Consider the following 26,849-nt stretch of genomic DNA (forward strand, 5'->3'; position numbering starts at 1 on the left):
GGTAGTGCCATTCCTCTGCAGTCGTCATCTCTGTGAATACCCTCGTCCCATTTTGATTGTATAGGCGATTTGGTGTGTAGGCCATGCAACCATCGAAATCCGGATTCTGGAATAAGAACTGGACACATTCTACAGGGTTACGCCAATATAAGGTTTGCAGCTCCTCCGGAGCTTCCTTTAGGGTGATTACATCTGACTTCCAAGATGGAGGGCCTGGCATTTCCTTGATGCACTTGCGCATTTCTGAGGCATCACACCAGCTTGGAGGGTTTGGATGTTCGCTAACCTGACACAGAAGGTAACAATCTATTTTTTGCTAAACCAATCCATGGAAAATCATATTCACATACCCATTGTAGTTTTAGAAAGCGATAAAAACATCTCAATTGGTTGAAAATTGACAGAGTTATGTGTTGGGCAAGTTAGGCACGGCAGGTCACGAGTATGTGCAGGTGTGGGAATCTCAAGCAGCAACCCAGAATTCCAGCCTCACTTGTTCCCACAACGTCTAGTAAATTGGTGAAAATGCTTATCAGCTGCATGAGAGTTACCTCCAGCTGCATTTTCAATTTCGGCTTTCAATTCGGTAAATCCATTGAGAAATTGCTTATTTTCTTATATTTTCATATTTTGTATAGCACCTTGCGACAGGCCTTCCATGCTTAGCCAATGACACAATTCCCACTCCTGCCTACTCAGGAATGGTGCATAAGGTTTCCCTTCATCTTCGCTTCTGGCGAGCTTGTCCCAGAGCATCTCCACCTCACCCAAGAGGACTTTTCCAGTGCAAGGGTCCACAACCCTGGTCAAATTAGCATGGAGATCTTCATGTTCAGGGAGCAACTTCTCAATGCATGTCTGATCGTCCCCAAGTCCAGGGGAATTTCTTTGTTCACCACCTGTAATGTCATCCTGATCACTCTTGTCTATTCCACCAAAGCGAGTGTCACTGAGGGTTTCATCACAGCTAAGAGAGTCGCTGTTTTCAGACTGAGAAGCATCCTGGGATGGCTTGGGGGTGAGTCTTCAATATTGACAAGCTTGTTGAGCGGTATGCTGCATTTTTTTCCGACAGAAACCATTCCGATGCAAATGGTTTACCAGCCCACCACCCCTGCACTGACATACCTTCAGACACCATGGGCAGTGTTCATAACCCTTCCCAACAAGCAGGGGGGTCGCGAGCATTTTGTTAACAGACTTAAACTGAATTTGCAACCATTTACAATAAAGTTGGGAGAATCAAATTTAGCTTAAGTCTGCACATCCCTTCCTTTCAATTTTGAACTGAGTGATTTTCAGTTCGGACCATGAGCAGCTGCACACGCTCCTCAGTGGAATTTCTAAGACAAAAAAGAGGGATCCCAAAAATGTCGCAGATCCCCTTGTGCCTCCACCCAATCACAGGTGCACCATAGCAATAGGAGCAATGCTGCTGTCAAGGCTTGGGAGACTCAATGTGTGAAGCAAGCTGCCGCTAAGGAGACAAGTTCCAACCCTGATGCTGCACAACCAACTGCTGCAGAGAGTACTGGTGAGTGCAACACTTATCTTTCCTTAACATTGCAAAATATCAAAGGAACCTTAGTACACCTGGTTTCGACCAGGGAAGTGGTGTCACCTGAAACACAGACAGCCCTGACACAAGATAATCCCAGCCAGTGGAAGACTGCTCGGGCTTGATATCACGCTCTCTGTTAGAACTGGGCGAGGGCAGACGATTCCGGAGGGGAACTGGAGACTTAGCAAGGAGGGACCTTGGCCTCAGCGACTCAAGCGGAGTGCTGTGCCATTGCTGTTTGTCCATTTGGTCCTTAATTTCATAGGAGGTGAGCAGGAAGTCTCTAGGGGGCATTTCAGGTTGATTTTAGACTAAGGCCTAAAATGAGTATGTACAAGTGCCGATATATATAATGGAGAGTAACATCTGAAAAGTGTAATATCTCCCACGGGCTCCATGGTGTTGAAGTTATCCTTTTCTTTCTATTCAATCTCACTCCATATGAGTCACATGACTACTGAGTCAGACTTTACTGTTTCTACTACTTGTATAAACACTAAAGTCATCCTCAGAGGTGCCATAACCTGAATTACAACAGGTTATGAGCCCAGACTACTGAGGGCTTTCAGAATTTTCGCGCTTAGGCTGACTTTTCACCTATCTGCTTACTTCTCTATCCACCTGGTTGAAAACACACCTCCCTGCTGCTCAAATCAACCTCTGAAAGTCTCTCTACGCTAGTTTCTGCCATAGCACCCTGAGATTTGTTTCAATCGACGCGAAATCGCTACCACGTCATCACCGTTCGACGAACTCGACACCCTCCGATTTTCGCGCCGATCGAACCACACACTCTGCTGATAATTGACAAACAATTCCATCATCTTGGCACTGCTCTAGCTGCTCTATCCTTTGACGAATCGCGCTAAAATTTATACTCGACCTACTTCGTATATCGTTCTCGCAGCGCTGTCATTCCCGCATCGATCGCATCACTCATTCATCCGAAAATCGAGTTTTAAAATATAGCAATTCTTAAAACAGCTACAGCACCTCAGCAATTGTTCAGATCGTTTTCAAATCGATAGACAACATACATCGTTTAGGTCTCTATCATCACGCAAATTTTCGCGACGATCACATCACTCGCTTGCCTGTTATAAGGCAAACATTTCTACGATTTGAAACTGCTCTAGCGGCTCTACTTTCTTATCGATCACTTTGAAACTCGGACCAACAATTTGAACATTGACGACCTTTCGTCCCTCCAGTTTTCGCGCCGATCGCATTAGTCGTTTGCACAAACAATATCACCACATCCAACCTCCTGCATCCCATGTCCTATCAACACATTCCCAGCTGCACTCCCACTGCTTCCCCATCCAAATCCCTCCTTCACTGCACCTTTTGCAACACCAGGGGTTCACACAAGACCATTAATTGTCGGAAAATGAAGCAGTCTAGAAAACACTGTGCAAATAAGGGAAAAAGGACTCAGCCTCAGGAGCTTGCTGGCAATGCCAGTGCCCTCTCTTCTGTTTCCAGCTCAGCACCAGATTATTGGATTGCAGACACAGGTGCAACTTCCCACATGACTCCACATCGTCAGTGGTTCAAGGAATATACTCCTTGCAAAGTCCCTGTTCGTCTCGCAGACAACAATATCATCTATGCTGCTGGTGTAGGGACCATTGTCTTTACTCCAATCAAGAATAGAGTCCCCTTACGCCAAATCGAGTTCTCCAATGTCCTCCATGTTCCCTTACTTGCCAACAACCTCCTATCTGTTCTCTCCCTCACTAGAAAGCACAACTTTGAGGTGACCATCAAGGAGTCAACAATGAAGTTCACTCGTAGTTCTCAACTTCTGTTTGAAGCTTCTGTCTCTGATGAGAACAGTGCCTTGTTGGATGGTTCTACAGTGGTTCAGTCTGCTCTGAGGGCCACTCCCTCATCTCCTGATCTCTGGCATCATCGTTTCTGCCATATTGGTAGAAATCGACTCAAACAACTTATCTCTGGGACATATGTGAAGGACTTGAACATTGGGACCTCTTCTCTCTCTTCCCCACTCCCTGACATTTGTGAACACTGCATAGCTGGCAAACACCATCGCTCCCCTTTCCCTCATGCTGCTTCAAATAGATGTACTCAGCCTCTAGAACTTATACACTCAGATGTCCATGGTCCAGTGTCAGTTCAAACCCCTGAGCAGCATAGGTATTGGGTTAGTTTTGTGGATGACTGCACTCGCTATCGCACTATCTACCTCCTTCACAAGAAGTCAGATGTCTTTGCTGCCTTCAAGATCTTCAAGGCTTTTGCTGAGAATGTTAGAACGCGGGGATTCGGACGACTCTGGAATGGAATCGGAGACTTAGCATGGAAGGACCTCGGCCTCAGTGACTCAGGCGGAGCGCTGTGCCATTGCTGGTTGTCCTAGGGGTCCCTAATTTCGGATCTAGCAGAGGGAAAGTCTCTTGGGGGGGAATTCCAGTCGATTTCGGACTGAAACCAAGACGAGTATGTACAAGTGCCGATATATATAATGGAAGGGGCAAAAGCACAAAGAGAACAAAGGGTGACCGAATCGGAACGAAGACGTCCGAACGGGAACAAAGGGTAGAGGGAGCGGAGCGGTACCGAAGGTCATAGGGCAAGACCTGTGATACGTCCGAAAGGAGGTAGGGAGGGCGAGGCCCAGAGGGGCAGGAGGATGAGGGGAAGTGGGGATGATGACTAACTGGCTAGAATAGAAAGAAGCAGTAGTCCAAATAGGGATGAAGGGAAAACGCGAGAAATACATTACAGGCGGCGAGAGTGCCGAAGGCGGTCCGCAAAGCTCGGGGGTTGCGGAGCTTACAGAGGTTACGGAGGCGGGGTTGGAAGTCCGAGGAATATTGGCAATGGTGTTTACATAGTATGAGGTCACCAATGCAATGGACTAAGGCCGAGGTGGAGTCAAAGTCCGAGGTAGGGACTATGACGGAGGCTCGGAGTAAGGTACGAGCGGTGTCCGAGTGCAAAGTACGGAACAGCGGTGGAAGGTCATAACTTGGTGGAAGGGTGGCGGAGGAGTAACGGAGGGAGGAGAGAGGGGATAGGTAAGGGGAGAAGGAGTGGCGGAAAGGAGAGTAGTCAGGTCCGAAGGTGAGTATCAGAGTGGATGGGGGAAGCGTAGGGGGATAACGGGAGGGTGGAGGTGTTGTGAAGGGGGAGCGGAGTAGTAGGAGGGGTGGCGAGTGGGGCGATGTTCGGTCCGAAGGTGAGTATCGGAGCGGACGGAGATAGGGTCGGAGAGGTAAGGGGGAGGTGTGTTTGCCAAGACTGAAGGTGAGTATCGGAACGGCAACAGTAGGTTATGACTCCGGAGGTGAAGAGGGTGGAGGTCCGGAAGTCGGGTTGGGGTCGGGTATGCATGGATATGACAGAGAACCAAACTGGCTATCGCATCAAGGCACTTAGGGATGATAAAGGGGGGAGTATATGAGTAGGGAAATGGATGATTTTATGAAGGAACATGGCATTCTTAGGGAGCACACTACCACCTCAACTCCTCAGCAGAATGGAGTTGCTGAACGCTCTAATCAAATTCTCGATGAGGGCATCACCTCCATCCTGAATGAAGCTAAGTTACCTGGCTCATTCTGGGGACATGCTTTGGGTGCTCTACTCCATGTCCTGAATCGCTCTCCCTCTTCTGCTGTGGAGGGGATCACACCTTATGAGGGCTGGTTTGGACACAAGCCTTCTGTCTCTCATTTCAGAGTTTTTGGGTGCCAGGCATATGTGCATATTCAAAAGGACAAGAGAACAAGTTTCCAACCAAAGTCTGAACGTTGTATCTTCATTGGCTACCCAGCTGACTTCAAAGGTTGGAGATTCTACAACCCATCCACTAAGAAGATTATCATTTCTAGGGATGCAGTGTTTGATGAACAAACTATGCCTGGGATTTCTAGCCACCCCATTATTTCTTATCTCCCTCTACACTCTAACTCTAACTCTAACTCAGTGCCAGAGTCAGGGGGAGGTACTTCATCTCAAAATCGCTTTACTCCATTGCCTAACAATGAGTTCTTGCCCTCTGACACTGATTCCCATCCACTTCCTAAACTACCTCCTTCACCTTCTCTTTCACCTTCTCCCATTCCCTCACCTTCTTCAACTCCTGCTCCTCCTGAACCTCCCACTCTTCGTAGGACCACTAGATCCAATGCTGGTAAACCCCCTGGTGAGTGGTGGAAAATAAAGCCTGCCCCTTCACCCCCAGTCAGCAAGTGGGAAGCTAGAGAGTCCACCCCTGGTGTTGAATCCTCTGAGTCTGATGCAGATGCTGAAGAACTCCATGAGGAAGATTCATCAGAGGATGAACTGGCTATGGCTTCTGCTGCTGCCCTACTTGCCAAATCCCAGTCTAAGGCATTGTCCCTTGAGGAGATGGTTGAGTTTTCCTTAGCTACTTCTACAGTTGAGCCCAAGTCAATGAAAGAAGCAAAAACACGAGATGATTGGGCTCTCTGGCATGAAGCTGCTTTAAAGGAATACACCCAAATGCTCTCTCATAACACTTGGGACTTAGTGCCTCTTCCAAAGGGGAGGAAACCAGTTGGATCAAAGTGGGTTTTCAAGATCAAGCAGAACTCTGATGGATCCATTGAAAGGTACAAGGCTAGAATTGTGGCACAAGGCTTCTCCCAGAAACCCCACTTGGATTACACAGAAACCTTTGCCCCTGTCACCAAATCTTCCTCCCTCAGAACCATTCTAGCAATCTCTGCCATTGAGGACTTGGAGATTCATCATATGGATGTGTCATCTGCTTTCTTAAATGGTGATCTCTCTGAGGATATCTATATGGTGCAACCAGAAGGATTTGTGGAGCCTGGGAAGGAGCATCTAGTTTGCCACTTGAAGAAGTCTCTTTATGGTCTGAAACAAAGCCCTCGCCAGTGGTATCAGAAGTTGCATGAGACCTTCACAGATCTGGGCTTCAAGAGGTGTCCTAGTGACAATTCCATTTGGGTTTGGGCCAAGGACAAGGTCAAAGTCATTATTCCAGTCTATGTGGATGACCTCACTCTAGCCTGCAATGATTTGGCTGCTCTAACTTCACTCAAAGCAGAGCTTAAGTCCAAATTTGAGATGAGGGACTTGGGGGAGCTCAGTTACATCCTTGGACTAGAAGTGCACAGAAATCGACCAAATCGCAAGATCTGGCTTTCCCAACGAAAACATACACAGGACATCTTACAACGCTTCAACCACCAACATTCCAGGCCTGTTGTCACACCCCTTGACCCCCAAATCACTCTTTCTAAAGTTGACCATCTGTCTGGAGAGGAAAAGGAGTTTATGAAGGGTGTGCCATACTTGAGTGCAATTGGGAGCCTCATGTATTTGGCCATTGGTACCAGACCTGACATTGCATATGCTGTTGGGTTGCTCAGTCGTTTCAACTCATGTCCAGCCAAGATTCACTGGCATGCAGTTCAGAGAGTATTCAGGTATTTGGTGGGGACTTTGGATTTCTGTTTGGAGTTTGGGCCTTCTATTTCTGGGGGAGTTACTGCCTCTGTCTTTTCTGACTCTGACTATGCTGGTGACACAGAGAAGGCTTGCTCTACTTCTGGCTATGCCTCATTCATTGGAGCATCTTGTGTCAACTGGTCTAGCAGACGTCAAGATGTTGTGGCCAAGTCCACCACAGAGGCAGAACTGATTGCAGCCAATGCAGGAGCATCAGATGGGACATGGATGGTGCATTTACTTCAAGAACTTGGTTATCCTCAAGCCTGCTTCCCACTGAAAATGGACAACCAATCTACCATCAAGGTCAGCAAAAATCCAGAACATCATGGGAGGATGAAACACTTGGATACCAAGTATTATTGGATCAGAGACCAGGTGGACTTGGGAAATTTGAGGGTTGAATGGGTGCCATCTAGGGGTAATTGTGCAGATATTCTAACCAAGGCACTGCCTAGAGATTTTCACCAAGAGCAATGCTCATTATTGGGACTTAGAAGATGGAGCTAGATTGAGGGGGAGTGTTGAAGTTATCCTTTTCTTTCTATTCAATCTCACTCCATATGAGTCACATGACTACTGAGTCAGACTTTACTGTTTCTACTACTTGTATAAACACTAAAGTCATCCTCAGAGGTGCCATAACCTGAGTTACAACACATGGATATCCATGGGTTTCCATGGGTTTCCATGGGTTTCCATGGGCTTTCATGGGCTTTCATGGGCTTTCATGGGCTTCCATGGATTTTCATGGGGGGCCATGAACACCCATGGACACCCATGGAAGCCCATGAAAGCTCATGAAATCCCATGTACAACATTATCTTCCAATTTCCATGAAATTCCATGGGTACCATGAATGCCCATGGATACCCATGAATACCCATGGGAGCATTCTTAGAAGGGTCCATGAATGTCCATGAATGTTCATGGATGTTTATGGAGGTCCACAGAAGTCCATGACAGTGCATGAACAACAACTTGTCAAGACTCAGCCCTCATTCAGGGGCAGCCTGACCTCAGAGTTGGGTGTGTGCAGTGTTCTGGGCAGTGGGGCACTAGATCCTGCCTGTAGTTCCCTAAACTCACCGAGGGGGCTAAGTGGGGAGTGAGTTGAGAAGAAGGGTGAGTTTCCCTATCCCTGCTAAGCTACTACAAAAGAAAGTGGACTGTGCCAGTTTATAGTGTGACTGCAGGCAGAAGCCAGGTGCATTCTCACAGCTTGGAAAGGGTGTCACATGGGTCTGTATGTGGGCTCCTGGTTGTAAATACACATGGAAAAATGGGGAAAAATGGGGAGAGACTGGGGGGAGGTGTTTCAGGGTTGTATGTTTAGGTGAGGTGCCCTGACAATACTATAGCAAGAAATTGCAGGACTCCATAAAATATAGAGACCCATGGGGACCCAACCAAAAGCCTTTATACATATGTCTTCACAGGTGTCATATCCATCCTCTGCCACCACCTCCAGCCATCCCTGATCACCTCTGCTCCACTCATACCCAAATCCCATCTTCCCCTCAGAGTCGCCCAATGGTCACCACCCCCCCAATTCCATATATTACTTACACCTCCCTAAGTATGGAACCCCAAAGGCCTCCAGACAGCTCCAATGTCCACAAGTGCACCCCTGACTCCATTGGGCCATTTAGTTGCCTGCCCTGCAAGTCTGCCTTTGTGTCAGGGTCGTGCATGCTCGCAACAGAGAAAGTCCCTGAAACCTAGTTGATAGCAAAGCTGGGGGACATGCCCACGCCAGCACATGGTCTTATATACATGGTAGCAGTAACTAGCCAACTAACTAATAACCAGTAGTATCAGATCAAGGAAGACAGAAGATCATGTGGCATCATAACTGACAGCCACAGACCGGATCAAACTGGAGATGAAGAAGTGGAAAAGAAGCAGAAGTTGATGGGATCACAGGTCATGTGGCAATGCGCTACCTACGCTAGCAACCTGAAGGTGTGCCCTGACACTTTGGACTGCCCTCTCCATTCTCCTTTTGGGTGTTGTCTGTTAAACCTGTAACCCAAGTTGCCAGTAATATTCAGTTGACTAACCCTTGACCCTGTTATGTCAGTTCCACCTGGTTCCTGCCATTTATGGGCCCTCCACCTAGACTTCCCATGTATCTCCAAATTAGGGCCCCAACATGCTACTGGGCACAGCGCTCCTGGCTTGAGTTGCTGAGGCCAAAGCCCTCTGAACAATGAGTCATACCTCCCTTTCAAATCCAGTTTTTGACAACAGGAGTCTGTATAAATGTTAGAACTGTGGGGCTAATTGGTCCATTTCCATAGGTTTTGGGTGCAGCATAGGGGGTTAGCATAGGGATGATTCTACAGATAATGTGGCAGAGGTTGTGAGAGCTGGGTTTACAATAACATGGTTGGGTCAGGTTTTGTGTGATGATAGTTGTTGGATACTAACTATTTACATGGCATGGGATACTGTACTCCACAGAGCCCATAGGAGGCTAAAAATGGGAAAATCCCATTTCTATAATAATAAATATGAACTTTGATTTTTGTGCCACAACTGTGAGTGTCCACTGAATATGTTGGTGTGCTTGTTTAAGCACTGGTGTAGCCTCACACTCCCAGTCCATCAGTACATGCCATAATGAGGCTACATATATTATTAATGAGGGGATTAAGGTTAAGGGTGGGGAATACAATCCTTACAACCAATCACAGGTGCATCATACATGTGAGGAGCCCAGGGAAAAACATGCATACATCTCCATCAGTTTTGATCACAGCAAAATTTATGTAAATAGTATTGGTGAATATAGACATGTCAGTGCTGCCTGTCTTCAGTAACTTTCATCATTAATTATGGCAATATTTGCTTCACACTTGATTGAACAATGGAAACCCCCCCTCTGCTCTGACCATCTGCACATCACTGTGGCAGCATTGAGTGTCAAATCCTTGTAACAGAGCAAAATAACAAGCACATAGAAGCTGTTACATAAATGGCCTTTGGGAGTTCATGAGCACCCATGGGCACCCATGAGAGTCCATGAATGCCCATGGGAGTCCATGAATATCCATAGGATTCCATGAACACCCATGGGAGTCCATGAACATCCACAGAAGCCCATGACCACCCATTGGAGGCTGTAAAAGTCATGTAATTTGTCAGAAAATCCATGAAAATCCATGAAATTTCATGAAATTTCAACAAATCCCGTGGAATCCCATGGAATCCCATGAATTTTCATGAATTTTCATGAAATCCCATGGAGCCCATGGAGCATCTATCACTTTTCACAAGTTACTGATAATGGAGGGGGCAAAAGCACAAGGAAACAAAGGGGATCCAAATCGGAATGAAGGCATCCGAACGGGAACAAAGGGATGACAGAAGCAGAGTGGTACCGAAGGTCATAAAGCAGAACCTGTGGTACATCCAAAAGGAGGTAAGGGGGCAAGGCCCAGAGGGGCAGGAGGATGAGGGGAAGTGGGGATGATGAATAACTGGCTAGAATGGGAAGAAGCAGCAGTCCAAATAGGGATGAGGAGAAAACATGAGAGATACATTACAAGTGGCGAAAGTGCCAAAGATGATCCGTGGAGCTTGGAGGTTGCAGAGCTTACGGAGGTTATGGAGGCAGGGTTGAAAGTCCAAGGAATATTGGCAATGGTGTTTACGTAGTATGAGGTCACCAATGCAATGGACTAAGGCTGAGGTGGAGTCAAAGTCCGAGGTAGGAGCTATGATGGAGGCTTGGAGCTAAGGTACGAGCGGTGTCCGAGTACGAAGTACGGGACAGCAGCAGAAGGTTGTAACTTGGCGGGAGGTCAGCGGAAGCAGACCAGAGGGAAGAGAGAGGAGAGAGGGAAGAGGGAAGGAGTGGCAGAAAGGAGAGTTGTCAGGTCCAAAGGTGAATATCGGAGCAGATGGGAGAAGAGTAGGAGGATGACAGAAGGGTGGAGGTGTTGTGAGGAGGGAGTGGAGGAGTAGGAGGAGTAGTAGGAGGGTGGTGGGAGGGGTGGTGTTCGGTCCAAGGTGGGTATCAGAGTGGACGGAGATAGGACAGGAGAGGGATGGAGGAGTGGAGGTGGCATGGGGGGTGAGAAGAGGTGTGGTGCCAGGACCGAAGGTGAACATCGGAACGGACAGCGGTAGGGTAGGACTCCGGAAGTGGTGAAGAAGGAGGTCCGGGAGTCAGGTCGGGATCGGGTATGCACGGATATGACACTCTCCCCACAACCATCCATGACCACTATAATAAGGGCACTGTAGCTGCCCCAGGCCCTGCAGCCTCAAAGGTACGTCTATTCTTTGTCAGGGACCCGTGCTTGACTAATATCTTGAGGTATCCTCTGGCGAAAATGCTGCCCCATCCACACAACTCAATTGGATGCCACCCTATTTGGGCACAAGTTGTTAGAACTGGGCGGATTCGGATGACTCCGGAGTGGAATCGGAGACTTAGCGTGGAAGGACCTCAGCCTCAGCGACTCAGGCGGAGCGCTGTGCCATTGCTGGTTGTCCTAGGGGTCCCTAATTTCAGATCTAGCAGAGGGAAAGTCTCTTGGGGGGAATTCATGTTGATTTCGGACTGAGGTTACAAGTTACTATGTACATTGTATATAAGGAGGGGTCCGGAATCAAAAGGAGCGAGGGTAGGATGAAAGGAGACAAAGGGAGATGGAAAGAGGAACAACACCGAGGGTCAAGGGTTTGACTCAATGGTGTTTCTCAAAGGAGGAATGAAGGGCCAAGGCCCAAGGAGGAAGGAAGGAGGTTGGGAGTCGGGAATGGCTAGCTGACTGAATAGAAAGGAAGCAGCAGCCCAAATAGGAATGAGGGAGAATAGCGGAATTGAATAGGACAATGCAATAGTTGCAAGGTCCGAGGTAAGTCCGGAAAGTCCGAACTCGGAAGTTAAACTCCGGAATATTGGCAAAGGTAATTAAATGGAATGAGCTAACCAATACAATGGGTATAAGTGGAGGTGGGGTCAAAGTCCAAGGTCGGAGCTAAGACCGGAGGTTCCGGAGACGGAGACACGAACAAGATTCCGGAGTGGAGGTCCGGAGTCGGGAGCATAGGTTTTGCATACTCATCTGGAAGGTGTCGAGGTTGGGGTCGGACCCGGAATGTCCTGGAGTCGGACCAAAGGTGGTGTCAGAGCCGGAGGTGGGATAACCTCTTGGGAGTCGGCAAGGAGGAGGTGATGGAAGGGAAGTAAGACTCCGGAAGTCAGGTTCGGAGTTCCGGGAGCCCGGAGCGGAGGTCGGGATTGTATGGATATGACACAAGTTTGTGATCTACATTCACACTAAGTTACACTTCCATCTGAACTAGCAATTCCAACTTTCGAGTTCACTACAGCAGATGTTTCTGCTGCTAATGGAGAGGTATTGTACAGTGAGTAGCCTTTAGTACTCTAGCATGGATGTTACAGATACGGTGTAGGAGAAATAATATTCAAAGAATAAAACAATGATCTATCAGAATAGTCAACGAACAGGTGACAAGTTGAGACGTTTAACAGATCTCATGATCTTTATGAGACTGGACAGACATTAGATCATTATAAATTATCTACACCCATGTAGTATGAGATTTAATCTACTACAATCATGCCTAGAACTTGGCATAGGTGTAATATTCAAAGAATATAACCCTACAACAAGAAAATAGCACATAGACGGCAGAATAAGAAGGAACATTGGGAAAGAAATGTGAATATCTCGGGAACCAGTAAACTTTTGACTGTAATTTTTTTACCATCTGAAAGGACTGTTCCTTAACTTTATCCACGGTTTTGTTTCATTCTAAAAGCTTCAAAACTGACGGAGATATCGCTCAAACGGCGAAACACCTTATAATTCATATATATTTATTTGCTAATTCTTACAAAAAGTAATGTGACTCAAGGGAAATATATTGGCGCCCGGAAGTCTGGCGGACCGAATACCATATGATAGAGTATTCCCCGGCGCGGGCGGACAGTTTTTGATCTCATCGGAAGAGGAGAAAATGCTAAAAAACCGGATCTTGTATATTTTCCCATGATTCATCAAAACTTTTTGATTTTAAGCTCAAATAAATCGGAACAAAGGAATGATTGATGATCTGGATCTCGGATCATAAGCATGAAGTGATTCAGAAGTCCGCGGATCAGTTAATTAATTGGGAAGGCTCTAGAACATTAGTAATGATGCGGCTTCACAAAAAGGGGTCAATTAGAGAACAGTCTAGAAAGTTCCTTTATAGCCGAGTCATTTCTAAAGATAACCGTTCGTAATTAAGGCGGTGTAGAGCATAGCTTCAGCGCTACAAGATCCCGCTGAGATCGGCCCAAAAGACAAAGAAATGAATTACTTATTGCTGAGTCATGTCCTAAGTCCATTATTAAGCTTACACAGCCCATGTCATATCCATCCCCGGCCATCGACTTCCGTTCCCTCCAATCCCTCCGATCCAACTCCGCTCCTCCTCACTAACCTCGGAGCCCCCGTATCCCGCAATCCTCTCGGCGTCCCTCGATGGTCACCACCCCCTCATTTCAATTTATTACCTATGCCTCCCTAAGTACGGAGCCCCGAAGACTTCCGGACAGCTCCGACGTCCGCTAGCGCACCCCCGCCTCCGCTGGGTAATACACTCGCCTGCCCTGCAGAGCCCACCTTCGGGCCTATCCCTCCTTTCCGTTTCTGGGTTAACACCTGCCTTTCCGCTAACCCCGCGAACTGACTCGTCGGTAATATTCAGTTGGCTAATGCTTAAACCCCGTTAGCTCCGCTCCGTTCGGCTCCGCCAATTGCGGACCTGTCCCCACTGTAACCATATATATATCCCACTTGTACATAGGTTACGCCCCAGTAGAAAAATCAACTAGAGTTACCCCCCCAGGTTCTAAGTGCCAGTCAGTAAGTTAGGGCACGGACGTGTCACTAGGCACAGCGCTCTTGGCAGAAGTCGCTGAGGCCAAAGCCCTCCGTTATGGAGACATTCCTTCGTCTCGACCCTGGTCTCTGACAGCCCAAGCCCCTATATCATTCTAGAACTATCTATAATACAAATGTAGCACATGTAACTAGTGCGAGGCGTGGGAGTAGAGAGGCCTCTGAAAAGCATAAAAGGCCACCGCTTCTGCCCCTCTCAAACCTCAGGTAGAAATAAAAGTTTAATTCTCCTCACTAGTGGTTGGTTCATTTGCTCCAAAAGATAAAAGCAAATATTAGTTGTTAGCTAATATAAAACTAACACGTCACTCTAAGCGTGAGTTAGGGTCAGTTAGACACAGCTGAACAAAAGTGTCATAGTGAGAATTAGTGAGAATTTGGTGGAGGGACTTCTTAATTGAATAATCTCTCAGCAATACTTGGTTATCACACCACAGGAGAAAAGTGAGCGATCCTGAACCTGCTAGATAACTAGCACGCACTCTAAGCGATAGAAAGAGCAGTTTGGTCACTCCTGTATTGAGTAACATTTATTGCGGAATTATTTTATTAGTAGTTTTCCTTCAGTAAATTATCAGGAAAATCACGTCCTACTGAAAAGTGGTATATCTAGGTGTAATATTGACTAGAAATCATAGTAAAGTTAATATAAAATTTTATCCGTAGACGATCTATACGTCAGGTGAGATCGTTGGGGGGTGTTTATTGTTGTTTAGACAGTGAACAATCATATATTTGGCAACCAAAACACAGTCAGTATGCAAATCAGCACAAACTCTAATATCGTTATTGGACGTAGGAAACTGGTTACATAAGGTGATCCAGCTCCGCTCCTTCAACGGAGTCTCCAACGACCATATCCGTTGCATAGTCAAAGACTTCTCCTCTCTATCACTCCCCCTCTTTCTCCCTTTCGTCCTCTATCCCGATACCCTACCCTCCTTACTCGTTCTACCCCTTCCCCCCCCTCGTGCAAAGCTTTCCCCATTGGGGTTTTGGTGCTGGCCGAGGTTATTTGTGTTTCGCAGGATTTCCCATGACCTTACCATTTGTAGATAGTCATGCGTCATGTACGGAAACCGCCGAAGGCAGTTCCCGCTAACTAACAACTGCTCTACAACTGTCTTGTGTGTCGTCTTCTGTAACAACCCTTCCTGTGACTCAACTGAACCGTGTGACTGTACAACTCACAACATGTCTTATAAGTCTGGTTATGTCGAGTCCTCTAACAGTCCCCACCATGAGAGCTCGAGGTCGGGAGTCGAAGACTCTCGACATGTGTATCATCCTATGGAATCTGTACCCTACGGGACTTCACCATTCCACTCTCCCCCCAGTGCTTGACAGACGACGTCACCTCATGATCTTGGAGATCGTGAATACTCTGAGGTCCACTTTCCTGTGATGCCGGCACGTTCGCTATGTGAACACCAAGTAGCCACCCATCCACTGTCTGTTCCCTCCTTCGTCAGTCATCATATCCCCCTGCCAACGGTACGTTCCCTTTGGGAATGCCAAGTCACCGAAGGCCCCGCTAGTCAATCCTCATTGCGTGCTCATGATATCAACCAGCTACCAGTACGTTCGCACTGCAAACACCAAGTACCCGATAGCAGTTATACGAAGATCTTACCCACCTCACGAGTCATGACCTTGCACACGGTACGCTCCATTGAGGAGCGCCAAGTACCCATGGCTGACCCATCCAGCCTGACGTCTCCGACTACCTATCATCAATCCCTTAATAGCTCACTACATCACCAATCACGATCGATGGGAATTTGATCGTCCACTCCCATACAAGACTGGGATCACTCATTGATTACATATCCCGTTATGGTACAGACTAGATACGACGTACATCATCCTGCTATAAGAACGGATCGAGGAATGGGGATTTTCCCCCATCCCCATAACAATGGAGCTGACTTCAGGAATGTGGTGTATACAGGTCACGGAGCACCCTGCCACTGGCAGTATGCTTACCACCAGTCATGGGTATCAGCCACGGCCATGGCAAAACACCCTTAGGGTCACGACTCAAGATGGTTTATCTGTTAATCGCCCAGGATCACGCAGTCTGACACCAGTTTCAATGAGTGATCAGGTAAGGGATCCCCTAGGAATTTGCCCAAACCACTAATTTATTGTCGGAAGTGCCCATCTCCTGCTCTAACTTGTCTCAGTGCAAAGTTGGCAACAGGCAGTCGCCAACCATCACCACTTAGTATCACTGCTGGCCATGATGATGACAGCAACGGTAGGAATAGTATCCCTGAGGGATTAGCACAAGGCCCAGCCAGCGGCAGCAGCAGCAGTGATATCAAGTTCAACAGTCCAGGCTTGGTCCTATCTAGCCAAATTGGTTCCCTCCAATCCTGTGAGGATGTCAAGGAGGAGAAACTGGTCCATGTTGGCCATACCAAGGCAGTCCTGAGGAAGAACATGAAGAAGGACCCCCTGCTAAACTCCATTTTTGAACACATACATGCTGACTTCTACTTGCTTGCAATAACAGATGACCTCTTTATAGAAAATGTTGACTGTAATATGGTTGTTCAGAGACTTGCCCAAGACATGTTCTGCAGATCCGGAATTCCACCGTTTGAGATACAGGATAGTATAGTCGCTACTGTAAGTCATCCCCACTGGAATGGATCATCTTTGCTGAATCTTCCCACTAAGCTTGCCCGTGACATTAAGTCATGGAGGTCTAAACTCAAGAAACACCTTGTGAACATAGTTCCTTCCTTCTATGGAGTGGGACCTGGTGTAGATGGGAGTACTGTCCAAGAGATTGTCAGGCTCTCACTCTCCAATTCAAATTTTGCCTTTCGCTCATACAGTTTGGACCCTGGTAATGTAATCTGAATCCCTGTTTGTATTGCTCAAATTTTCACGTTCTGGCAATGTCTAGCCCCAATCTGGTGCATTGGAGCACCTGGCTATCATGGCAGTTCTAGACTATACCTTTGCATTGAAGGAGCTCAAGCCGAATTTCCCTATGGCACACTGTCAGGGCATGGACAGTTATCTGGCTGGCCCGGACCCCTATCCGGATAGGTTGAGTACCTGTAAGCCGATATCTGTGTGTGATTTGCCATAGTTAGAATGCAGGCTGTATTCAATGCACTATTTCCGCTCTCATGTCATCCCTTACCCGTTATCGCCCTCTTATCCGCATGATCTATTCTCCTATCTCATGTCGCTTCTCTATTGGCTACCATGTATTCCCAATGTAGCTGCGCTCTTATGAGTTGCAGAACTTGTGTATATAAGGCCTTATCACCAGCTGGGTTGGCCCCCAGCTTTTACAACAACTAGTTTCCCGGGGAGATTCTTATGTGTGAACTGACATGCGGACTCTGACACACATGCTGAGTTGGAAGTCAAACTGCAAAAACCTAGGTCTTCCAGTATTCAGTTATGCACTAACAATGGTGAGCCAATGGTTGGCACTTAAGTTATGAAGTTCTAATCCACATGCACTTAACTTTAGATCAAATATATTCTAAACCAGTATAAGTCGGGAAGTCTCGCAGACCCCCAGCAGGAGTTCAGTTCCTCTGAGTATTCTGAGGAGTGGGCAAAGATTTTGAGGTCCCTCAATGAGTGGCGAATGAAACCAAATTGCATCGATGATTGGAATTGGATCTCCAATGAATATGGCAAGAGAGCACTGTGCGTCAATGATACTTTTTCTTGATAGTTTTGAGTCTTAATTTTACTATTTATCTTTAGTGCAAAGCTTGGATTTACCAACATGGAGAGTACTTTTGTCATTTTGGACACCGATTAGCTCTATCCATTGTCCTATATTACGCAACAATAAACACCCATTGATTCCAGTGCTTGCCATGACTGCTTTCTATTCGCACTTGAGCTGATTGTGACACTAATTCATGAGATGCACCTTGATATCACTGAAATCAGCGCAATCTATGCTCAAATTGAATCAAAGAGGCCTCTGTCAGGGGACGACTCCCGGGTCCCCATGACCCTCCCCTATGGTCCACAGCCTGTAGTGTAACCAGCCCTATCCAGGGCACAACTCTACTGTGGGTAAGAAGATGTGATAAAACAAGGGCAAGTATATACACTTGCCTACTGTGGGTAAGAAGATGAGAAGGAAGCTAACTTCTTGTCAGGGTTCAGCACCCTGCCTTAGGGTGCCCCGGACTCCCCACCTACTTTACCCCCTTTTATTCTTTGACTGTTGCCTTGTTGTTGCCTTTGTGTGTTGTGTACACGCGCGCGCACGGGATAGCGTGGGAACTTTCTGAGCGAGCAGCTCGCCCAGAATGTTCCCATGGGTCACAGCCACAGTTCTGGGCGAGCAACTCGCCCAGAACGTTCCCACACTGTAGGAATATAAAAGTTACAACACTAAAACAACCAGAAACCATCACAAAAAATTGGATAAAAATCATACAACCTCCACGGACCAGAAATAAAAATAGGAATAAAATCATAACTCAACAAAATGAATTGAAATAAAATATCGGAAAAATAATGAAGAACAGAGTCGATGGATTGAGTATCTACACGAACTTTCAAGTCTAGGGATTAAAAGATGGTTCAGAAAATGAAGAAAAACAGCAAATAAACTCACATGAAAACAAAAACAAGGTTTCCTGTATCAAATAAAATATTAGAAATTCGTGGTAACGTGGGAAAATAGTTTTACGAACGTACGAAACGAATGACAAAGAGAAATCGGAAGGAAATCAAGGCATTCATATAATGAAAAATGGTCGGGTACGAGGAAAAGATGAAAGAATTGGAAATATTTATATGAGAAAAATAGGGAAAAATATGAATCTTTGTCGGTCTTAAAGAGTTGAAGTATAGGTCTGTGTACGAAAAGATTTCATGTTAAAATCTGAAGAATTGAGGGAGAAATGGATTTAACAAGATTAAAACACACTTGCAGAGAAGACTGGCTCAAACATCCTGAGTTTGTGGTAAAAACGGATGAGCTAGAAATGCGAAACTAAAGAGTTTGAGTCCAGGAACAAGGCATAATTTATCCAGAATTAATCGTAGGAAAATGGATGAGCTAATGCCAAAGCAATCTGGAGAACCTCAAAATTAAATCTTGAAAAATTCATATCTTCATAAATAATCCTCGTAGTTTACTGTTGTTTATACCGACGGAAAGCTACACTCTTAAGCTAACAAATAACCCCATGACATGTGACCTAGAATAAAGTGAGTAAACAAGGGTAAACAAGGTCATGATGGGTGTTAGGCAATGCAATTCCCACACCAAAACTTCCAGAAAGTTCTAGAAGCAGAATGGGATGCTGATCGCTTACATAAGAGGATTGCTAAGCTCAATATAAGATTACTCAGCAATGTAAATAGTAAAGTGACATGTGAAAACAGAGCCCTTAGGAAAGGTATAAAGGACCGCATTTTCTGGTCTGACCCCTCTTCCTTCTTTACTCCTCTCCCCTACGTGCTCTGGCTCATAGTGTTAGAATGTGCGGATTCGGACGACTCCGGAATGGAATCGGAGACTTATCATGGAAGGACCTCAGCCTCAGCGACTCAGGTGGAGCGCTGTGCCATTGCTGGTTGTCCTGGGGGTCCCTAATTTCGGATCTAGCAGAGGGAAAGTCTCTTGGGGGGAATTCCAGTCAATTTCGGACTGAGGTTACAAGTTACTATGTACATTGTATATAAGGAGGGGTCCGGAATCAAAAGGAACAAGGGTAAGACGAAAGGAGACAAAGGGAGATGGAAAGAGGAACAACACCGAGGGTCAAGTGTTTGACTCAATGGTGTTTCCCAAAGGAGGAATGAAGGGCCAAGGCCCAAGGAGGAAGGAAGGAGGTTGGGAGTTGGGAATGGCTAGCTGACTGAATAGAAAGGAAGCAGCAGCCCAAATAGGAATGAGGGAGAATAGCGGAATTGAAATGGACAATGCAATAGTTGCAAGGTCCGGAGTAAGTCCGGAAAGTCCGAACTCGGAGGTTAAACTCCGGAATATTGGCAAAGGTAATTAAATGGAATGAGCTAACCAATACAATGGGTATAAGCGGAGGTGGGGTCAAAGTCCGAGGTTGGAGCTAAGACCAGAGGTTCCGGAGACGAGACGTGAACGGGATACCGGAGCGGAGGTCCGGAGTCGGGAGCATAGGTTTTGTGTACTCGTCTGGAAGGTGTCGAGGTTGGGGTCGGACCCGGAGTGTTCCGGAGTCGGACCGAAGGTGGTGTCCGAGCCGGAGGTGGGATAACCTCTTGGGAGTCGGCAAGGAGAAAGTGATGGAAGGGAAGTAGGGCTCCGGAAGTCGGAGTTCGGAGTTCCAGGAGCCCGGAGCGGAGGTCGGGATTGTATGGATATGACACATAGGTCATAAGGCGTCCTAATAAAAATTAAGTTTTATTAGTATAAGTGTGCAGTTCAGATCACATCTGAGTAAAAGTGATCAACCCTCAGTAAAAAGTTAAGAAGAAGTTAAGAAATAGTGACGTTGAGTCAAGTCGGTTGAAGTTGCTCCGAGTTAAAAGTGACAAGACAGAGGTGAAACGACTGAAAATAGTAGGTCTATAGCGCAATTTTCGTGTGGAACAATCAGGTAGACAAGTGAATTGAACCCTGAGAATTTCATACACACACAAATAATCAGTAACACATACAAATATCAATACACAAAGCAACCAAAACGCTACAGTGGTTGAGTTAAAGTACCAATACTAACATATAAGTATCAGAAGAAAGAACAGCCTTTTATAGGATTTCTGTTCTCCTCCTTCAACGCTTACTGGGCACTGCCACCTGGATGTTCCCTCCGGGTCACACTACACAACTCTAGGAGCTGAATAGTTGTGGGCATGTGACCCATTCCTTTATATAGCAACCATGCGGGGAGATGAGACCTTTACCCTTCTTCTCATCTCATGCCCCACATAGTGTGAGGACAGGTTAGATGGGGGCTGAGGTCAGGGAGCCTCCGAGTCCGAGGCCGGGCCCTGACACTTCTCATCTTCCCACAGTGGCCCCATATCAGGAAAACTTCCGGGGATACCCAGAAGTCATATGAAGGAGTAGGAACCGGGCCCAGAGCATGTGGCGCACAGAGCGTGTGCGCATGCGGGAAGCGCAGCAGGTGGAAGCGGGTCCAGACGCGGGTCCGGGTCCGGGCTAGTCAGGGTGTGTGCCCTGACAGCCTCTAGATATCAGGGGGTGCTCTAGAATTGATTGTGCGAAACAGTGAATAGAAATGATATATCATGGCTATCGACGTTGGAGGTTTGCTGATGCAACAGAGCTGCACATTGGCTGCACTCAAACAAAAAGCACCACCAAAGCCACAAGGTCTGAATGAGGGAGTGGATGGCCAAAAAGTATCCACAGCTTCAACAAAACAAGCCCTTCACATCACTGGAGGCATCAAGGGATGCAGGACAATCAGTGGAAGTGGGCAACATGTGTCTAGCATGAGTGCTTGAACACAATGTCACACCATGTCACATGTCTCATAGGGGGGTGAACACAACGATTTCATACTTACTTGCATACTCACTTTGTGATGAAACATTCTCCATATTATCGGCACTCATAGGTACAAGTTTGTTTTCTGTCAGAGACCAGATCGAGATGAAGGATTTGTCTCCATGGCAGAGGGCTTCAGCCTCAGCGACTTAAGCCAGGAGCACTGTGCCAAGTTACATGTCCATGCCCTAATTTACTTACTGGCAATGAGAACTAAAGGGGGATCAACTCTAGTCGATTTTATTACTGAGGTGTAACCTATGTACAAGTTAAGTATATATAGTTACAGTGAGGGCAGGCCCATGAATGGTGGGGCCAAGTGGAGTGGAGCTAACGGAGTTAAACATTAGCCGATTGAATATTACCAACAAGTCGGGTTATGGGGTTAGCAGAATGGCAGGTGATAACCCAGAAACGGAAAGGAGGGATAGGCCCAAAGGTGGGCTTGCAGGGCAAGCGAGTGAATTGCCCAGCAGAGGCAGGAGTGCACTAGCGGATGTCAGAGCTGTCCGGAAGCCTTCAGGGCTCCATACTTAGGGAGGTTGTCATATCCATCCCCGGCCATCGACTTCCGGTCCCTCCGATCCCTCCGATCCAACTCCGCTCCTCCCTCACTAACCTCGGAGCCCCCGTATTCCGCAATCCTCTCGGCGCCCCTCGATGGTCACCACCCCCTCATTTCAATTTATTACCTACGCCTCCCTAAGTACAGAGCCCCGAAGACTTCCGGACAGCTCCGACGTCCGCTAGTGCACCCCCGCCTCCGCTGGGCAATACACTCGCCTGCCCTGCAGAGCCCACCTTCGGGCCTATCCCTCCTTTCCGTTTCTGGGTTATCGCCTGCCTTTCCGCTAACCCCGTGAACCGACTCGTCGGTAATATTCAGTCGGCTAATGTTTAAACCCCGTTAGCTCCGCTCCGTTCGGCTCCGCCAATTGCGGAACCGTCTCCGCTGTAACCATATATATATCCCACTTGTACATAGGTTACGCCCCAGTAGAAAAATCAACTAGAGTTACCCCCCTAGGTTCTAATTGCCAGTCAGTAAGTTAGGGCACGGACGTATCACTAGGCACAGCGCTCTTGGCAGAAGTCACTGAGGCCGAAGCCCTCCGTTACGGAGACATTCCTTCGTCTCGACCCTGGTCTCTGACAGAGGTGTAGGTAATATATTGAAAAGAGGGGGTGGTGACCATCGAGGGAAGTGGAGGTGATTGCGGAATATGGGAGCTCTGAGGTTAGTGAAGAAGGAGCAGAGGTAGTCTGGAGAGATTGGAGGTAGTGGAAGTCAATGGCCGTGGATGGATATGACATTTTCTTCATACTTTACAAATTTTTGGGATTTTTTAATGGAGTGTTGCAACAACAGGTTTCGGATTGGTAAAATGTGTCTCATTCAGGGGAAAATAACTGTATGCATACCAGCTTCATGTAGTTCATCTGCTGAGCATCGTTGTGTAATGCTTCCAGTTGAGATGCCCTCGGAATCCTTTGCCTCCAGTGTCCTTGTATGCCAAGCCACACATCCCTTCATCAGCAAAAGTCTGTTATGCTCTGGAGCATCAGGAGTGGCTGGAGCATGTGGGAGACAAAACAGCAGATTGGGCACTCCTGGAGCCAATAGTGTTCTCCTGGGAGGGGGTTCAGGAGTGGTTGGGAGTGGTGAGGAGTATGCAATGTGCCAGGAGCAGTGGGAGGAAAATTTTGGTCTCTAAAAAGTTGAAAAAAAAAAATTAGGGAAAAAAATCAAAAAAAATTCAGGAACTATAGTGCCTTTAAAGTGCTTTCAGGACATATAATTATTTGCAAAATTGAGGAAGAAATGATGGAGAAAAATGGAAAATACTTTCGGAGACCCGAGAAGTAATGAGAACTGAATTGATGGGAAAGTCTGAAAATTGAATAGGAAAGTGAGGGGAAGCCTTGTAGCATTGTTATTATCTGCTGTTGTGATTTTTCCTGATTGTTCTTGGTCCCACTCCCAGCTGCTCCTGGACCCTCCCAGGAGCTTTCAGGAGCTTCCAGGAGTATTGAGGAGCAGCTGGGAATGAGACCAAGAAGAATCGGGAAAAATCACAACAGCAGAAAATAACAATGCTACAAGGCTTCCCCTCACTTTCCTATTCAATTTTCAGACTTTCCCATCAATTCAGTTCTCATTATTTCTCGGGTCTCCGAAAGTATTTTCCATTTTTCCCCATCATTTCTTCCTCAATTTCACAAATAATTATATATCCTGAAAGCACTTCAAAGGCACTACAGTTCCTGAATTTTTTTGATTTTTTCCCTAATTATTTTTTCAACTTTTTAGAAGTCCCTATTGTTCAAATTTTCCTCATTTCCCTCTATATTCCCCCCTCATTCTCCCCCTTATTCTCCCCCTCATTTCCCCCCTCATTTCCCCCCTCATTCTCCCCCATTTCCCCTTCCTCCATATTCTGCAAGTCCAAAAGTGATTAAGTTGCCAGATTAATCATATATCAGGCCATAAATTTTGACTGTGTATTGGTGAGTCTCAGTGTCCTTGATGTATAGTATAGTGTTTGACCTAAATGTTAAGTAGTGTCTTGTTGTGTTAGTCTTGTGGTAGGAGGTATTCATGGGGAGTCTTTGCTCTTTTTTTTCCTTTTCATTTTCAAATGCTCCAGGAGCTCCCAGAAGCTTCTCACCCCTATACATTTTGAAGCATTAAATTGTATTTACTGGATATGTTTGTGCACAAAGCAATGCTCCATGCCCTCCTGGGAGTGCCCTGGAGTACCTGACCAACTCCGGAGGAAATGAGCTGTTCCTGGACCGGCCAATCTCCTCCTGATTCTCCCAGTGCTCCCGATACTCCGGAGCACTCAGGAGCATAACAATTTTTTGCTGATGTTGCACTTGGCAACGCAGTGACTTTTATTATTTCCATAAAACCTTTCAAGTTGGTGGAAGTATTCCCACATAGGACTAGAAACACCCATGGTGAACTAGAGGAGGATGGGGGGTGGAATTGTGTGGGATTGTGTGAAGTTGTCAAAAATCCTAACATGAAACATGGCAAATCAGGCAGCAAAGTCACAGTTGTGTAACTCAAGCTGTAGTAGAATCATGCTCAGCATCTCTTGTGTGCTAGCAAATAGTCATTACAACATCTAATCCATAACAAACAAAACATATCCTATGAAGAAAGGTTGCAGACAGGTCTGAATATCGGGATCCCCCAATGAAAAGTCTAACTTACACTGACCATGAGAGAGACTTGTGACCATCTAGTCAGACTTACGGACTTCAGTCTTTGTGACCGTTTGTGACCAGGTCTGTACAACACTGAATCTGACTCAGAGTCCCCATGACCACGAGTCTGACTTGGTCTTGTGCAACACTGGCATGAGAATATAAGATACGTCACAATGGGAGGTTAGGATATGAATTGGAGTTGAATGTTGGGGTGTGCAGAGCCCTTACATAAGCGCACACATCATTTCTTAGAGTTTGACCCTGTTGTCATGGCAGCCCGATGCCACATGGGAGGTGGAGCTGCAGGCAAAGTGTTGCCGAGTGGCAAACCCTTAGTTGCACAAAGCATCAGAGGCACTAGTTTCACCATTGTTATCTGCTTTGTTATATAGTTAGATAGACATAAATGGGCGAGGATTACCTGAGTGCGATGCTCAACCACGTTTGACATCGCACTCTAGGTAAGTCTCAACCTTACAGATTGTACATAGTTTACATCTTGCCTAACAAAACCACGTTTGACATTGTTGTTATGTAGCTCTCAGCGGGGACACTCGGATAACGGGGAACAACCAACTTGATATTGTAACTGCACAGCGGTATAAGTAGTTAAAGTAATAACACGGATATCAGACAAAAGTGATAAGAAAATGAGATACACAACAGCGCTACATGTGGAAGGCAATCAACAGTGAAACACGAAACACATGGTAAAAGGGTATCATATCGGATAGCCGATATGGGCATGATATGTGTACCGGCACGTCGTCATGTCTTGCTCAAACAACAGACATCGCGTTCTAGTCTATCTCCCGCTGATTAACAGACTCAACAAGTACAATATGTCCATGAGAGGTCAGGCCAAGGAGATGGAACTGCTAAGTTTATTGATTCGATGTAAACAATGATAAATATTAAATACATTCATTCGAGCTTGATCTCCAGCACATCGCTGGACAACAGGCAGCTTTGTGGTACACATCGACTCGTGTCGCACCGTGGAAACTGGGTGTTCTCCATATGCTGTAGCATTATCCATAAAGCCACTGACACAGCCCATTGGACGATGTGAGTCAAAAGAGTGGCATGCAAAGTGCAATCTGGGGGCAGTGAATAACCAAGCTTGTATCGAACATGATGGATATCGCAGAATAATGCAGTGCTCATCCCACGTCCCTCGCTTTCAAACACAGTAATGGGAAAGAGCATCATAGTAAACACAGCAAAAGAACTAGACAACTTGGCTAATATCAACAACGATCGGGGCCTGCAAATGACCTTGGACCAAGAATCGAGTCCCATCTTTGCTAGCGCAAGGAAGATAGAGGAAATTGTAACCCCCCAGCATTCGATCCCCGTACCATGCTTCCTGACTGTTAATCTGGTGCCCATCAAGAATGATCGGGTGGTATTCTGGCGGGAGAAGGAGTTCAAGTTTACCATTGAGCCAGATCGTCTGTGTGGTGTCTTCACACATATCAGGGATGTCGTCGAGGCTTGGTGAGAGGTTTGATGAGGGCCCACGGGATAGTCGCTCCAGCCACAATAGATCTGTATCATGCCCAGCCATGAGGCTCTGCACTTGAGGGATGTCATACTCCGGGTGCGAATGAATTGTCGCTCCGGCAGTGGTTATGAGATGTGGGCGGGGGGATGTGGTGTAGGAGATGGGAAGTGTGAAACCCAATACGTGAAAGCGAACCAACTCGCGCATCTCTGTTGACCAAATAGCAATATTACTGCCATCATGGACAATGACATACCGTCCTTCCGGGGAGAGTCCAAGTGTGTGACGGTCAGGCGTGGCTGATGTGAAGGTCGGAGTAACGGAACGAGGAGAGGAAAGAGGGTGAATGGATGGCTCATCTGAAACAGATAAGATCACCATGTTTTCATACCAACGGAAGTCAATGTTCCGAGGAACTCGTATGATGAATGAGCCGTTGTCCGCGACCATGGTAATGGGAGGATGATGCCCACTGGGGAGGGTACCGACCTTCACAGACGGTGAACCATGACTAAAAACCGTGATATTTCCTTTATTATCTTCAGTAGCAATCCGATGGCTGCCACAGATAAATTCAATCCATGCTGGAGGATTGGGCGGGTCGCATTGGAATTGAGAGGTGGTTTGGTGATGGTCGATGTCAGCGACTTCGATGACACCATT

The 26,849-nt window shown here is 46.7% G+C and overlaps 2 protein-coding genes across 2 annotated transcripts; one reads left to right on the forward strand and one right to left on the reverse strand.

The window, feature by feature from the left end:
* Positions 1 to 25: 25 nt before the first annotated feature.
* On the reverse strand, positions 26 to 265 carry EI90DRAFT_2864300 (uncharacterized protein; the record flags this gene model as incomplete). Its single annotated transcript, XM_039053823.1, has 1 exon — positions 26 to 265. A coding segment is annotated over one exon (240 nt), but the record flags the coding sequence as incomplete, so codon positions are not given.
* A 15,612-nt stretch (positions 266 to 15,877) lies between these two features.
* On the forward strand, positions 15,878 to 17,758 carry EI90DRAFT_3130131 (uncharacterized protein; the record flags this gene model as incomplete). The annotated part of the gene is made up of 7 exons (XM_039064277.1): positions 15,878 to 16,066; positions 16,117 to 16,593; positions 16,645 to 16,821; positions 16,877 to 17,033; positions 17,368 to 17,399; positions 17,459 to 17,640; positions 17,701 to 17,758. 7 exons carry the CDS (start codon positions 15,878 to 15,880, stop codon positions 17,756 to 17,758), a joined length of 1,272 nt encoding a protein of 423 aa, XP_038911347.1.
* Between the last annotated feature and the right edge of the window lie 9,091 nt (positions 17,759 to 26,849).

This window comes from Cantharellus anzutake (genome assembly GCF_015039405.1).
Source record: "Cantharellus anzutake strain C23 chromosome Unknown EI90scaffold_63, whole genome shotgun sequence".
In the NCBI taxonomy this organism is placed as follows: domain Eukaryota; kingdom Fungi; phylum Basidiomycota; class Agaricomycetes; order Cantharellales; family Hydnaceae; genus Cantharellus; species Cantharellus anzutake.